Source organism: Hakea prostrata, chromosome 2 (assembly GCF_041222555.1).
Source record: "Hakea prostrata isolate BN-2017 chromosome 2, UWA_Hpros_2, whole genome shotgun sequence".
NCBI lineage: Eukaryota > Viridiplantae > Streptophyta > Magnoliopsida > Proteales > Proteaceae > Hakea > Hakea prostrata.
The window spans coordinates 73644564-73661778 of NC_142601.1; the positions used below are offsets into that span (position 1 = coordinate 73644564).

Here is a 17215-nt window from a genome sequence, read left to right on the forward strand (position 1 = left end):
AGTTGCATAGTCTACGTGATTGTTACATTAACTTTTTTTTTTTCTTCTTTCTTTAAAGTCCGAATTGTTACACAAATTTATTCCCCCTATCTCCGGTCTCCTTTCACTCACGGGAAATCAAAAAACTCATGTCTCTCATTCAGTCATTCTATGATAAGAATCTCATTCACGTGACTGCTTGCACATGTGCTTTGGTGATCACTGTGAAGTTTAGACCAAAAAAAAGAAAAAAAAAGAAAGGGAAGGTTAATGTGAAAATGATCTAAAAGTCTATACAATGTTATCTTAACCCTGAATTATTTAATGTAAAGTATTTTTGTATCTGTTTGATTTTTCTTTTAATATTTTGAACATTGACCCAAGTAAGACGGTAAGACCGTAAGATCTTGCAAAGTTTTGTGTTAACTTGAACTTTCAATGAAGCAGGTTTGGCTATATCATGGGTGACAGCTCCCTCCTGGGAATCTGTGATTAACAAACTCGTGGTCCATTGAAGTCGTACGGTTTTTGGATTAGTGATATATTGTAATAAACCATTCACCACTGTAGTAGTCCAAGGAATTTATATCCATCTAAACCGGTTATCAGTGGTTCTCTTTGGCATCTGGTTTCAAACGAAAGCCGCCAAAGCTTACCTGCGTTGGCTGTGAATCTAGAGAGAAAAGAAGCTGATACGCTGAAACCCATTCTCTTTTTTCTTCCGCTGGGCAGATTTTGGGTCATTTGAAGATGTTGTTCAACAGACTTCTCCTGGTTTCTGTTCTTGCTTTCTGTTGCTTTGGAACATTTAGATGTGCTATCACCAAGCTTCCTCAAGAAGAAGGTACCCAATTTCTCAAAATAAGAATCTAACCCTCTTTCTCTCTCTGAATGCTTTTCTGGATAGTGGTTAGCATTTGTATTTTGTATTTCAACGGTGACAGTTAAACTGGTGGGCATTTTTTGTCTGATGTGTGTTTTGGTTGGTAATTGTGACTCAGTGGATGCGCTTCAACAGATGGCCAAAACGATGGGAAAAAGGGGTTGGAATTTCTCTGTTGATCCATGTAGTGGAGAATATAACTGGGTAACAACTTACCCACTTGTTGGATACGAGAACAATGTTACCTGTGGCTGTAGCTTCCAGAACGGTACCGTCTGCCATGTCGTATCCATGTATGCTTTATTCTTGGTTTTTTCTTTCTCCTTGAACTTATTTTTGGGCACTCCTCGTTTCCACCAAACATACACCCACTCACAAACTATATTCAGAGAGAACACCATAGCTGGGGACTAACTTGATGAAGTTTCAGTTTAACTTAATAAGGAGAAGTTCAAATTTGTTCTTTAATTGATCGCTTGTTGAGCATACAGGCTGAAATTTATTCGTTAGTTCAAAATTTAGATAATGAAATCACTATTTCAGCTGTTTCGGTAGTGCTTTAATTTTACAGATTTAATTCAGCTATCATGAAACACCGTGTATTGATTTTAGTACGATGATGAGATGGAGGTGGATTTCCCCTCCTTTATTTGATACCAAAAACAGATCTTTTCTTTTTTATATATACACTTCCATAACCTCATATTTTAGACCGTCATGGTTATCCATATAGATTATGTTGAACTCTGTCTTTGAGTCTTGGAAAAATCTGAACTATGGTAGAAGGAAAATAAATTAAAACCTTCAAGACCAAGCTATCATATTATGTTTGGCAAGTTATTAGAGTATGTGGTCAAACAGGTGTTCGATTAGAAAATATTTACCAATGAGGGATGCCAAAAGTATCTCAGTAAGGTTAAACCCCCTGGGTTTGGAATCATTAATGTTGTCGAAGCTAGATTGGATAATGTGATTAAGGCATTTGGATGGTTAAGAAGTTATAGGTACTACCAGTTTTTAAAACCAAAAATTAATTGTTTTGTTAAAGCAGAACTTCCTTCTAGATATTTCTTTTCCATCTTTACAAAATTACTCATTCTAATGAATATGATCAGATTGTTTTTGTCTTAGAGTATTGATATACATGATTTGTTGGCCTAGATGTAACATAGTTTTTTTCTTTTCTTTTCTTTTTTCATCATAATGTTTAAGATATATTATTACAGAGTTCTGGAAACCATTTCTTGGCACTGAGGTTTAACTTAGTAAAAGGGTTGTTACAACTTAACCTTCTTATGTGGAGTTTCTTCTTGTCCCTCATTTTGAGGACTGTCATATTGTATTTGAACAACTTTATTTAAGAAGAAGATAATGAAGCAAAAGTTGGAATCTTTGCAAGAGGTACTTTGTTTATAATTTGGGTAATTCAGATAACTGATGAAGCGTCCAAGCCACTTGCATTTAGTAGAATTTTGACTTATAAATTGTATTTTAGAAGTATCATCAATAATAGATTCGTGTCATTTATTACATGAATGCTGAACTTCTCTTGCCATTTGATGATTAGGGTAACCATACAATGTCGATATAGTGTTACCAAGTAGGGTTGGAATTCCAAGTTTACTATTGTGATCTGCCTGAGTCCTGACCGACATTGGTGGATGTTAGCTGGAAAAAATCTAGGTAATGAATGTAATAAAGGAATTTAGAGACCGTTCAAATTTAAAAATAAAAAAAGAAGGTAACAGGGGCTAAAGAGAAATCTGGTTTCTTAAAGAATTGAAGTTAAATGACCAAGTTTACCCAGGTTTAGCATGAGCAGTTTTTTTTATTTTTTTAATGAATAAAAAATATATTAAACGAGAGGAAACAAGAGAACAAGGCCTTTAAAAAGAAGGCTGAAAAAGAGAATTAAGACCCCAGAAGACAACAATAAGCCTGTTCATTGGGGTATCATCAACAGAGGGACAGAGAATAACTAACAGTCTAGAAGAAACATCAAAATAGATGGCATTCCAAATCCTGTCTATAGAGCTGGATTTGGATTTCCATCTCTAAAGATAGCGCTCCCACCATAGGTGATGGATCAAGGCACATTACACTAGCTTACCAATCCAATTGCAAATGGAAGAACCTGAAAAGTTTCTGAAAATCCAAGACCAATATTGAGAAAACCCATAGGATTGCCTCGAACGGGGCCAAATGGAAGCTAGGGCTTTTCCCCAGATAGATATGGAGAAGGGGCAAGAAAAGAAAAGGTGCTCAAGGTTCTCCAAACCTTTCCAACATAGGATGCAAGTGGGGTTAGCAGGGATGTGGCGGTCAACAAGGAACGATTGGGTGGGGAGGGCGAGGTTGAGGGCTCTCCAAAGGGTAGTTGTTCTCCTTCAACTGTCATGAAGCGGAAATATGTTGGTAGTTCTATCAGTACTCTAGTCAACAAGTATCAATTGATGGGGGGCCTTCGAGAGTCTAGCCCATGATGGCCACATACTCACACTTTTCTTTGGACCTCTTAATGCATGTGATTCCATTACTGCAGAACTTGAGGCTGTCATCATGGGCTGCAAACTTCATTCCTTGGGATGGTGGGATTGATGGCTGAGGAAGACACAGCTCTAGCCATTAACTTGCTGAGATCTGTCCTAGGTGGTCCTTGATGCTATTTGCTTCTTTTAGGGAGGAGTAAGTCCCTTTCTTCTGCATGGTATATCTCTTCTCCTAGAAGTGAAGATTGACACAATATTTAGATGATGCATTGCCAAAGCAGTGGTGTTTTGACAGAACTTGTGATTAGGCCTCAGCAAATCACATCGGTTGTTATCGTTGTACATTTAGAGTCTGTAGCCTTTCTTTTTTATCTTAATTAAATTTTCATCCTTAAAAAAGAAAATGACAGTTGTTGGACTAGCCTGATAATCCCTTGCTGTTTGAGTGGTAGAATTGAGGTCATTGAGCCATAACCCAATTCTGGTCAGATCTGATGTGCATTAAATTGCAGTGGAAGAGTTCTTGAAATTGAAGTAAGAAGTGAATCCATCTAATCTTAATATAGATACATTTGCAAGCAGAAAATGATGTTTATCTGAACGGAAAAATAAGGCTGAAAGTGGAAAAATTAGGTGACTTGAAGCAGAGATATCAGACAGGTCTTATTTACTGGTCAAGTAGTATTCTCTCACCTATCAGGAGAGGTCTGTGACATCTGTCAAATATTGCTGAAAACAGACGGCAGAAAGGACTTCACATACAACTCCTATAACTACTAGGAAAACAGATAACCAGAGCTTATTTTTGAATTTGAAGCTATTTTGATCATTATTGATAGAGACATTGTAGAAGAAAACGAGCTGGAAATAGGTAGAATATAGGGGAACTACCAGTTCGAAAAAAAGGAGAAAACTAACCTTAATGTTGAGCTAATAAGAACTGGAAGATAGAAGGTATGTAACACATCAGGAATCTTCAATCATGGATTGAAACCTATAGTACATGGAGAAACCAAAATGGACTACTATTTAACGCTCTTACTCAAGTGATGACCCTCAGAACAGAACATAGACTTAAATTAGAATCTGAACTTGAATTTTATTTATGAGTCTAGGACTTGATTTAGGTATTTTTAACCATAAGGATGCATATTACCCCATAGATTTGAATAAATTTAATCCTATTTGACTAATCTCATAGTCCTAGCTCTTTACCAAGTTATATGCCTTTAAAGTGGTCCATTGCTCAGAAAACCCTTGGACTGAAGACCCAAATGTGTAGATTCTTTCACATAAATAAGCTCATTTATCTGTACCAAAGCTAGTGAAATGAAACCATCTTCTGTGGCTTCCACCCTCAAGACCCTCAGAAGAAAGCTGACAACTTGCTTTAACTTCAACAAAAACTTCTGACTTTAGGACCAAATCTATTCCTTTGACTAATAAGAAGTTAAGAACAGGCCCAGGCCAACTTGGATAGCCCTCGTCCAACTACAGATCAAACTCAACCAGCAACTCAAAACTCTGTCTTGGGCCATCTGTTGCTAATGGGAGTAAAATCAATTGAACATCACATGGTGAATATAATGAGCCAACAATGGTTTTATTTTGGGGACTGTGAGGTGGCCTCGATGTCCAGTTGTCAGTCTTTATTGGCTGAGGCTGGTTAGGCCATTTTCTTTCCTCTGGCACATGATGAGGCTGGTAAAATCACCATAAATGCTATTCGATAGGATTGCTTTATTGTGTGTGTTAAAGAGAACATAGAGAAGGAAGACGAAGATGCCTTAAGTTTTGCCTTGAATTTACAGGGTGTAAGGTATTGTAAAGAACTAATGAGGTACAAGGTTTTGTAGTTTATTCTTTTAAGAATGTAGAGAAGGAAGAAAATGACACCATAAATTTTCCCTTGAACTTACAGTGTTCTCAGAGCTCAGAGTCTTGATGGCGTACTCCCTCCAGAGCTGGTCAGACTTCAGTACCTCCAGGAAATGTAAGAGCATCCACAAATGTGTTGGGTCTTGCTAGATTTTTTACCTACTGCAGACTACTTTTTGAACTACTGTAATTGAATATGTATGGAAAAAAATGATGCAGAACCTATCTTCCTTGTTGTTTTCAGAGATCTTACAAATAACAAGCTCAGTGGTAACATACCACTCCAGTGGTTTTCCATGGAATTGCAGCATATGTAATATCCTTGTACTCTCTGGATGCTTGCAAATTTTGAGGCTCCTGTTACCCCATTCACTAAAATTAATCAAGGATGTTGATGCAGCTCCCTTACTGGAAATCTACTATCTGGAGAGATTCCAAAGGAATTGGGCGATCTTATCAGTCTCAAATACCTGTAGGTTTTGGTTTATTTATTTATTTCAATTTATTTTCTGGCTGTTTGAAATGTTTCTCCACAAAAGTCTATTTGAAATGCTTCGTGATCTAGTACAAAGTGATCTTAAGAGAGACTGAATGTCCAGGAGCCTTGAATCCAACAAGTTTAATGGAACTCTTCCTCAGGAGATTGGGAATTTGGTCAACTTGGAGACACTGTAAGACTTATCATTTATTCTTTTCCCTTTCAAATGGCATCATTGTTCAAAAGGTCATTTAGTTTGGTTGCTTTACATTTTTTTTTTTTGTGATTGTAGGTCGCTTTCATCTAATAGGTTTACAGGAATGTTACCATTGACCCTCAACAAACTTACAAACTTAACAGATTTGTGAGTTCTGAAAAAACTGCTCCCTTTCCTCCACCAATTTTTCAGATTTCATAATTTTGTGTGGGTTGAAATGCAGTGAGATAAACGATAACAATTTTCATGGTCCAATACCAGATTTTATAAAGAACTGGACACAGATAACCAGATTGTAAGTTCAATTGCTTCTTAAAGTATGAAACTTAGATTCCTGGCTGTAGTCTCTTATAATATTTTTTTTGGTCTAATTGTCTTGCTGAAGAGTAATTCAAGGTAGCGGACTGGAGGGCCCCATTCCTTCACAGATTTCTTATTTGGAAAGATTAACTGACTTGTGAGTAAACCTCTTTCAGTTCACATCAGTGAAGTTTTGTTGTATTCTTTTGTGCTTCAGTTTATTAAAATTCACTTTATCCGAAATTTCAAGTTCCAGTAACTGGAAATTGTTGCAATGCATATACAGGAGGATCAGTGATATAAATGGGACTGAATCAAAATTTCCCCTGCTGAAGAACATGGAATCCATGCAAAAGCTGTACGTATTTGAATGATAATTTGTTCTCCTACTAAACCCTATTTAAATGACAAATTGTATTTAATTTTTCAGGATATTGAGAAATTGTAATATTTCTGGAGTGATCCCTTCGTATATCTGGGGAATGAATAATTTGAAAACCATGTAAGTCCAAACTTTTGAAACATAGTATCAGTATGTGTTTGCTTTTGCCTGAACTTAGTAAATTTCCCCTTGTGGATGATATGCATTATTCCAACTTTTAAACAAATTGTGAATTGTAACAAGGATACAAGAGACCGTTGCTAGTCTTTCTCGTTAGCGTAACTGTTGATCAAAGAACTGTAAATATATGTCTAGGCATCAGCTAGTTGTCCAGGTGCCTTGGTAGCCTAGGAAGGTGCATTCCGTCCAGGCCACTTTAACACCTTGGGTCATTTAGATGTTGCGACAACTATGGAATGGTAAGATTAATATTTCCTTTTCAAGGTTCGCTTGGTTCCCATTTGGGGTTTTTTTTTTTTTTGGGGGGGGGGGGGGGGGGGAACCTTCCAACAACAACTGGTAGCAGCTGTGATAGTGGTGAAACCTGTGAACCTTGTAAAGTAGGATGCTGAAAACATATAAAGGAAGATCCTCGTCTAACTCAGAAACATCCCAAGCGATGAACTCAAGGAAAGATGCATCAACTGGATTTCCAACATGGGCTCATATATCTCTCCATGTGATAACCTTTTCTTCTTGACAAATTCCTTGAACCATTTTATACATGTGTATTTGAACTTAAAAGTTCTCATAAGTCATAAGAAGCACCTGGATTAAAGTGGTTTATCATATGGCTTCAGGTTGTGACATATCCACAATGTGTGGTTCACCATTCAGAAGCATATGAACCTCTCGATAAATTTAAAAATAAATTGTGGTTGTTCTCATGTTAAATAAAACAAGAATTCTACTTTACTTTGTGTCGTAGAGTTTTCAGGATATCCACCCCTGCCACCAAAACCCCTATGTTCAAACTGACCCTTAGGGTTGTATTTTTCCTTTTATATCTGTATAAAAGGCTTGCTGATCAAATTAATTTATCAGAAACTTTTTTCTTCCACTGAAGCCTGGAGCAGCTTCTTAGTGTGCTTCTGAATGGCACACCCCTTGTCTCCTGTTTTTTGCATTGCTATTTGGTCTTTTTCCTATTTTGCTGCATGTTACTCATGAACATTTGTTCTGACTGCTTTTCCAAGATTTTGTTGGACTTATTTTTCTGCTTCAGTCTTCAGAGAGAAGATGTTTTACTTTTTCTTTTGTGGTTAGTGACGTCAGTTTTAACAAGTTAGTGGGAGGCATTCCAGAAATTAATGGAGGGGGTGTAAGAAATCTCAAATTCATGTAAGTAATAAAATCAACCACCTCTCCTCTCCATTCCCCCCCCCTCCCTTTTTCTACCAACCTAAAGACATAACTGTTTTATTTAATATACTGATTAACTACTGAATATGTTTGTCTTTTGACTAGCTATTTGAGTGGCAACATGCTGACTGGTCCTATACCAGACTGGATATTGAAGAAAGATGAGACCCTCAATACACGAAGTTTTGTGTATGTTACTCATCATGGATGCCTATTATTTCTTTCAAATTGTGTTGAATATTTTCATGAACTTGTGGACCAGCTTAATAGTAGCATTCACCATTAGAGTTTTTATCTGTTACTTATCATGTAATGACAATCTTTCAAGCAAATTCTACTGTTTCTTGAAAATAGGTCTAATTAGAATATCCGTTGCCTTCATAATATATACAAATCTATTTGTCTTGTCTACTTAGTGTTGTGTATATATTTGGGAACATCAAGATCAGTACAATTTATCCTAAATTTTGATAAATTGGTATTGCATCTGATGAAATGCTTGAATATCTTAATGTTAGATATTTCTTAAAAGATTGCTCACAGAAAAAATTTGAGTGATGCTGTATACCTGTTAAACTGCTCGATGTAGGCCTCTTTTTAAGTCTTTGATTTAAGCCTGTTTGGGCCCAGATTAAAGTCAGTTAACACCATATCAGGCCCATTTCTTTAAGTCACAACATAGGCACGTAAGAAGCCTCCCACCAGCCTTGTAACATTGGTTTTTTGAGATTCCGTGGGCCCAAGTTGTTGGCTTGTAGGCTTTTTGTCTAGTAGTTTCTAAATTCATATGAAGCTGCATAGTCCATTTATACCCAAGCTAAATTGTAGCTTTGTTTTATTTTCTTTCCATGTTAACAGTTTCTATTCCTTGTAGTTCTTTATTCATAGATGAATAAAAGAGAATGGGGATTAGGCCTCCAAAATTTTGACAAGAAAACAGTTAAGGCTGCAACAAGTCCTGGCTGTGTCGGGCTTTTCCATTCCCAGCCCTATATATTCTTAGCTAAGCCCATTCCCTCCCTAACCTTAATTCAGGGCCAAGGATTCTTGTCCTTGACCCTAAGCCCTACAGGCCAAGCCAAGCCCATTCTCGCCCTGATTGTCCTTGATTGGGCCGGGTTGGATTGGGTTGGCACTGGCCATGGCACTGATCTGGTCCTTGTCCTTGTCCTTGTTCCTAATTGGTCCTATCCCTGGCCCTGATTGGCCCTATCCTTGGCCCTAGCCCTATCCCTATCCGTGTCCCTAATTGACCTTGTGCTATCTTTAATGGCCCTATCCTTGTTCTTGATCGGTCATTTTCCTATCCCTGATTAAATTTGAATCACATATAATCATATATATAATCAATAAAATGCATAATTTTACCTATTGTTAATTTTGAATCTACTAATATATAAAAACAACAGGTAAAAAAGCAATAGAACTTCTAAGCTACTATTTTTTTTTTTACTTGAAATATTTCACAGCCCTACAAAGAAGATGAGATATGTAAGATCCTTGACATCAAAAGCCAAGAAGGTGTTGAGATTATGAGCAATCGATCAAGAAGATCAATAGGTAAGCCATGAGGAGATTTGTATTTTGTGCCCCGGATGGTTACGATCCCTTTGTTAGTGGCAACAACTAGAATTGGTGCCATTTTATTCTCTAGTGCCTGGTTCATAAATGAAAAGCATTCAATGTCAAGCATGTTAACTTCATCACTGAACAGAAACTCATCAAGGGAGATAAAATAAAAAGTTTATATTCACTGCGAAGCCTTGTGTTTTCATTCACAATTGTGAGATAAATTACTTATCCAAAATCTTGTTAAAAAGTAAATCAAGGGAATTTTAGTCTTCTACAAAAAGGGTACTTTAGTCACAAAAATAACTATCTATCCTTGATCAATTTTTTGAAATACTGCAGCAGAGGCTAATCAAAGATATTAATTTTTTTTGGACAAAAAATGACTTAGGTCAATTCTAAGGCCTCAGGGGTCCAAATAAAAATTACCCTAAAAAATAATATAAAAAATAGACTCATTGTCTAATATGATCAAAATGACTCAAGGTCAAAATCAAGGCTAATATATATTAGGATGAAATTCATGGTTAAAGTCAGGGCCAAAATCAAGGTCAGGATCAGAGTCAAGACTAGGAAAAAATTAAGGTCAAGATCATGGCCAAAATTAGGCCAAGATCAGGGCCAAAATCAAGGTCAAGATTAGGATGCGGGCCAACAGGGCCAAACTTGCACCCCTAAAAACAGTGTCTTCTCCTCTAAAGAATTTGCTCTAATGGTGGAAGCAGCCAAAGTGGTGAACGCTTGAAAGGGTTGGGTGCAAAGCCTAGCTTAGGCCCTGGTGGTGAAGCAGGTGGAAACTAAAGGCTGCAAGAGAACCAGAGGAGAAGAAATAAGATGAGACTCAGAGCAGCCAATATGGTGAATTCTCAAAGAGATTGGTTCTGAAGCCTAGCCTAGGTCCTTGTGGGGAAGCAGTTGGAAACTAAAGATTGACCTAATAACCTAAATGATAAGAAAACAAATGTGGCATGCTAGCTAAGGCAGACTCAGCCTATTCTGGCATATGGTATGATGAATCTAGGCACATTTGCATATTGCTAAGTTTTCATTTTATGTTACATGTCATTACAGCAGATCCAACCTTGGATCATATTGATTTTTGAAGTGACATATATTGTCCTTGTATTAGGCTATTCGATCCAATGTTGATATCTTTATGGATTTCCTTAGCTTTTAATGTTAATGTGGGTTTGGTGAAGCTTTATTTGGAGAGGGGTGGAACTCTTATTAATGGAGGAGTAACCCCTTCTGCATAAATTTCCTAGAAACCCTAGTGTGCCTAGGCTCTGCTTGTGTGGAAGCCTTTGGCACCGGGTTCGCCCTTTTTAATAGCACGCTTAGACTTCTCAAAGCTGAAATTGGTCGATGACTTGTTCTGGGAATATTTTAGATTCAAACTGACAGATGTGGAGTATTCGATGATTTCTACCTTGGTAGAAGTTGTCTTGAATAGGAAGGCCATATGTTGCTGTTCATGGTCCACCATGTAGATTTTTGTCCTTGCACTTTAGCCTTTAGACCATTTTTCATCAATACTTTTTCAAAGCTCTAAACATATCCATGGAAAACAAACATTTGGCAGTGACACTTTTTCATCAAATGTAAACTTATTCTCTTCAAATGCAGTAGAGTCTTTTGGGGTTCAAATTTATATGTCAGTATCATGTTATTAAAGTGATCCTCACTGAAATATTCTTGTGCAGTGACCTCTCCTACAATAACATTACTTGGGAAAGCCCTGATCAACCTACTTGTAATGGAAATGTGTAAGAATAATTCTTCTATAATGTTGGCTTTTCTAACATGTGTGGTTTCGTGTGGCTGATATGTTATGTTTAATTACCTAAACTTTTGCTTTTCTAAATTTTTGTCAGAAACTTGTTCCGAAGCTCTTCAATCAATAACATCTTGTAAGTTGGGTTACTATTATTATACTTTTTATAATATTGTGGGGACAGATTTCCCCGACTCAATTCAAAGGAAAAATTTTTAGCGTTTGTTAATCTATGTGCTTTGGGCCTTTGGCCCAGCATATACCTATATAATATCACCCATAACTCCACAAGATTTTGATTTTACATGTCCTGAGTTAATGCAGCTTTTCCTTCATGAAAGTCATTCGTGACATTGCATTTGTAATGAATTACTAAATCTCCATCTTGAGAAATCCTAATATAATTTTGTTGCCGATTCTTTTCTTTTCTTTTAATAGGAAGGGACTTAATCCATGCATGGCTACTACGTGCTCACAACGTAAGCATCTGGACTTTGAAATTGATGCTAAAGACTATCGTTAGGAATCATTTCACATTTATATATTTGTTTTTGGATTATCTTGAGTGTTTATGCAAAAACTATGAACTATCACCGTCTACAAGATCAATGAAGTATCAGTATTTACTAATACAATTTAGTTGGAACAAGAAATCAGAAATTATGATGATGATTTTCAATACAAAAAGCTGAAGCAAATTAATTCTGATTTGGGAATGACTGGTAAAATTCCAGTTTCTCATGAGTTATGCAGTTTATAAAAAAATAATTCTGTTTCAAGGAGACGGACTGGTGTAGTTAACAAGGAGAAAACGCTGAGACATGGCAGGCCATGCAGTTAGAGGAGACCATCAAATTTGAAATGTGACTTGTCCCAGGAATTTTTCAACAATGACCATATAATTTTTCATGTGTTGCACCAAGCTTTTTATGTGGGAATATCTCCCATTTTGTCTTCGTGGGATGCCTTTAACGTTACCATATGCTTATTCTTCCTTTTATCCAAATCTGGAGTTGTAACTTTCAAAAAGCCAAAATTAGAGTTTTCAGTTTCTCTACCTTAAAGAAGCAGAACAAAAAATAAAAATAAAGAAATAAAACTATGTTATAACATTGAGCATGATTTTGACTATATGAACTTTATTCTGGAGCCTGTCTGTTGATTCTGAACTATTAGCACTGTGTTTCACATTTCTGTTTCTGTATTTGATTATGCCTTTTTGTGGTAGATTGGCATTCATTGTACATAAACTGTGGTGGGGGAGAAGTCACTATTGGCAAAACCAAATATGAAGGAGATGAAGATGCAGGTGGTGCTGCTAGATTTGTTGCAGTTGGGGATAGGTGGGGATTTAGTAGCACTGGGGACTTCATGGACAACAATTCAGATTTAGATTTATATATTGCAACAAATGTATCTGTCCTCTCAATGAAAAATTCTGAGTTATACACAGCTGCACGCCTTTCTCCGCTCTCTCTCACTTATTATGGACGTTGCCTGCAAAATGGGAACTACACTGTGAAACTTCATTTTGCAGAGATAGTTTTCACGGATAATAAAAAGGATGAACAAATTAGCGGCCTTGGTAGGCGTGTGTTTGATATCTATATCCAGGTAATGAGCCATGTTATTTAACTTATACTGTTTTCTTTTGAACTCTAAAACAAGTTTACATCAAACTTTCTTCTTCTTCTTTTTTTTTTGCAGGGAAAACTAGTGTGGAAGAATTTCAATATCAAAGAAGAAGCTGGTGGGGATAACAACGAAGTCATAAAACAAGCTATTGTTTTTGTGCAAAATAATACTTTAGAAATACGCTTTTATTGGGCTGGAAAAGGGACAACAAGCATTCCTGCCCGAGGATTCTATGGTCCACTTATATCAGCTATTTCGGTGGATCCTAGTAAGTTGATTATTTTTCATGATCCAAAATTTTAATTGAGGATGATATGACCCTAATACCAGCTTCTGCTGTGTCCTTTTTATTACATCTTTTGCACTATTTTTTTTCTTCTGATTTTGCTTCAACATTTGAATTTTTAGTTCAATTTATAGATTAATATTCCATATCATAAATTGAACTCCTTTACCATGATTAATCTATGCATGGAGAGTTAAAGTTCTCTTTTAACTTAAAACAATAAAAGATGCATAATGAATTTTGGGGTAAATATCACTTATCTCCCCTCTTAGTTGACCAAATGGCATTTGGACCCCCTCTAAGTTGGATAATATCACTTACCTCCTCTCTTACCTGAAAAAGGTATTAGACACCTCCTTCTATTAATTTTTTTAGTTAAATTTTACTTTTACCATTAAATATTTTTCTAAAACCCCAAATTACCCTTAACTGAAAGATATTTTAGTTTAAAGCCCAAATTACCCTCAATCACCCTAGTAGTTAAACCCCTAAATTATGCTCAATTAATATTATTGTTTAAACCCCCAAAATACCTTCAATTACCTTCAATTACCTTAGTAGTTAAAACCCTAAATTACCGTCAATTAATTTTATTCTTGAAACCCCAAAAATGCCCCTATGGTCTTTAATCTGGACTACAGTTTACAACAATACCCCCGAGACTGGTTTGCTGCCTTACCTTCCAAAAATGGATATTCTTCCTTTTCCTTCTTTTTGCTAAACCCAAAAAATGGAGCGTCAATTGAATGTTGTGTTTGATAAATAGTCTATAATTGCTATACCTTGTTGGATTCTTTATATTATTTTCTTGATTGAACTTCCTTTTGGATTTGGTTATTTCAGCCTAGTTTATATGGTATGTGAACTACCCAGTTATACTTCTAGGCTATTAAATGAAACTTGTTCACATCAGTAATATCATCTGAAATGCCTAGTTATAATTTTCTTGTGTTTTCAGATTTTGAACCTCCTACCACTAGTGGAAGGAAGATGACTATCCTTGTTACAACTCTATCTTTGGTTTGCCTTGTCTTCTTTATTCTGGGTATACTTTGGTGGAAAGGCTGTTTGCGAAAAAAGAGCAGCAAAGAGAAAGGTAAAAGGATTACTCACTCCCCTTTAGTAGATTGTTATGATAGAAGTTATAAGCCAAATCAAATGTGGATCCATTGTAACACCCTTTAATTACTTTTATGTTGAGCCTATTTATCCACCAATAAACTGGGCTATTGATTTTAGTTCACAGTTCCAAGTTTAAGGAGCAGGATTGAACTGCTAGTATCATTCTCAGAAACTATTAAAGATTGATTATTATGAAATAAAAAGGAGATTTTATTACCTTTGGAATAATATTGAAGGAATTGGCCTTATACAGTATGAGTTAATAGATAAGGTGTAAAGCTTCCAAAGAGATCTAATGTATTTAGTTTCTATTGGTTTGGCAACATTTTTATAATTGATAGTTGTACAAATCTATATTTTTAAATTAATTTGCAATTCTGTGCTATTTATTATGAAGTTAGTTAGATATAGTTCTTATTACTGAGATGCTTTTCTTTCACACACTCTTCTGTCAGATCTTCAGGGAGCAGATCTGTTAACAGGTTCTTTTACCCTAAGACAAATTAAGTCTGCAACTAACAATTTTGATCCTGCTAATAAGATCGGAGAGGGAGGTTTTGGGTCTGTTTACAAGGTACCATGCCAAGTAGCAGTTAGCTTCATTTTACCACTGTGATTTGTGGACCAGATAATTTATTTTAAATTCTCTATGCAATGCAGGGGTTCTTGTCTGATGGTACAGTAATTGCGGTAAAGCAACTGTCTTCTAAATCAAGGCAAGGAAATCGTGAATTTGTGAATGAAATTGGCATGATTTCTGGTTTGCAACACCCTAATCTCGTAAAGCTCTATGGATGCTGCATTGAAGGAAATCAATTACTACTCGTTTATGAATACATGGAAAATAACTGCCTTGCCCGTGCTTTATTTGGTAAGATTATATCATTTACTTCATTACATCATACCACAACTTAGATATGTTATGTAAAAACCATTTCAAAAGAAACAGGCAGAGGAACATTTGATCATAATTGAAAATATGTCTTTCAATACTTCTTGCTTTCAAATTTGCTTCCAAACTGTGAATTGTCAAAATCATTGCTTCTAAATCGCTCAAATATGTTTTGAATTCTTTTTGAATGTTGTAATTCCTAGTTGCCTTTTTCTGCAAATCCCAGAATTGGGGTGAAGAAAGAAAAGAGCCAAATGATGGTCCATTTTTGTACTTTTTCTTAAGCATTATTATTGTCCAATCTCAAAACCTTGTGGGATCTAATAATTTCATCTAACAAAAGATTAAGCAGGGAGTAAATAATTAATTGGATCATTTTGTATAATTTATAGGTCGGGAGAATATTCAATTAAAATTGGACTGGCCAACCAGGCAGAGTATCTGTCTTGGGATAGCCAAGGGCCTTGTCTTTCTTCATGAAGAATCAAGACTGAAGATTGTTCACAGAGACATCAAAGCTACCAATGTACTTCTTGATAAGGATCTGAATCCTAAAATATCCGACTTTGGTTTGGCTAGGCTTTATGAAGACGAAAATACCCACGTTAGCACTCGAATTGCAGGCACAATGTGAGTTGGATTCTCTCCTGTTAAGCATTTACATACTGCTTGGTTTAGTTCTCTTAAATGCAATACTTAACAGTAGCTCACAATTCTCACTCATTAGCTTTTAAAAAAAAAATGTGACTCCGAAAATTTCGATGTGCAGTGGATATATGGCACCAGAATATGCACAGTGGGGTCGGCTGTCATACAAAGCAGATGTTTATAGCTTTGGAGTTGTTGCTTTGGAAATTGTTAGTGGGAAGAACAACACAAATTTTAGACCTGAGAATGATTGCATGTGCCTCGTGGATTGGGTAAACCGGACAACTATGATTCTTTGCACATCTGTTATTGTTGAAGTGTTGGTATTTAGCCTAATTTTATGATTTGGCATGCCTAATTTTCTTCTTGACATATTCCCACTTTTTGTTTTGTGAATGGATTCTTCAGGCCATTGATTTACTACATAACGGAAGATTAATGGAGGTAGTAGATCCAAAGTTGGGATCTGAATACAATGTTGAAGAGGCAGAAAGGATGATCAAAGTAGGCCTTTGGTGCACTAATGCATCTCCGACATTGAGACCTACAATGTCCACGGTGGTCAGCATGCTAGAAAGCCAGAATAAGTTTCAAGATGCAATGTCAGATTCAAGTATTTCTACACTGAGATCTGAATCCACGTCGTCTGGTTATCGACAGGAACAAAGAGGATCCCAGTATGTGAACTCTTCAGTGGAAATGAGATGGGTTGATTCTTCCTCCACATCTTCCCATGATCATTACCCATCTAGTCTTGATTCTCAAACCAGTGGCCAAGCTTCGTTGCTGGTCAAAAGTTGTCCTTAATTATTATTTTCCATATCAGATTTGTATACTTGAGCCCAATTTTTTTCTGACCAACTAAACGTATTGAATCCATGTTTGAGTACCACTCATCAGCCATGTCTGGTCGTGTATCTATTGTATCTATTGTCATGAAATCTGTACATCTGTACCAAGCAGAAATTTTTTTGTATTAACTCATGCACATTCATCAGTAATCGTTGAAGGAAATTTTTTTACAGATAGTTACATGACCAAAACACTTTAACAAACTTTTTTAGATGGACCATTGAGAGGAATTACATTAACAGGAGTTTGCAGTTGGCATTTGTCCATTTTACAGGAAATTCTCCCAATAAAAAGAAACGATTATTGTCAAACTGTACTGTAAATGCAGGTTTTATGGGGGAAAGAAGTTACTTGATCTGTATCATTATAATTTTATTTTATACCATAAAACCCCGACATTACAATGACTCCTCAGGTTTACCAAAATATATAGAAAGTATCATAAACCAACGCTTCAGAGAACTCTTTG

General features: G+C 36.1%; 1 protein-coding gene across 2 annotated transcripts; it reads left to right on the forward strand.

Moving 5' to 3' along the window:
* Window positions 1-545: 545 nt before the first annotated feature.
* LOC149026413 (putative LRR receptor-like serine/threonine-protein kinase At1g07650) lies at window positions 546-17146 on the forward strand. 2 transcript variants are annotated; one of them, XM_089146698.1, is made up of 24 exons: window positions 546-823; window positions 981-1155; window positions 5273-5344; window positions 5474-5542; window positions 5630-5701; window positions 5829-5900; window positions 6000-6071; window positions 6148-6219; window positions 6310-6381; window positions 6511-6582; window positions 6655-6726; window positions 7873-7947; window positions 8074-8157; window positions 11241-11303; window positions 11412-11447; window positions 11750-11790; window positions 12540-12925; window positions 13019-13214; window positions 14191-14328; window positions 14810-14928; window positions 15015-15225; window positions 15639-15876; window positions 16016-16166; window positions 16303-17145. In XM_089146698.1, the coding sequence occupies exons 1-24, from the start codon at window positions 730-732 to the stop codon at window positions 16699-16701; spliced, it is 3051 nt and encodes a 1016-aa protein (XP_089002824.1). In that variant the 5' UTR covers window positions 546-729; the 3' UTR covers window positions 16702-17145. The 2 variants fall into 2 exon arrangements, with proteins under 2 accessions (XP_089002824.1, XP_089002825.1); XM_089146699.1 differs by lacking the exon at window positions 546-823 and having other exon boundaries at window positions 1047-1130; window positions 16303-17146.
* The last annotated feature ends 69 nt before the right edge of the window (window positions 17147-17215 follow it).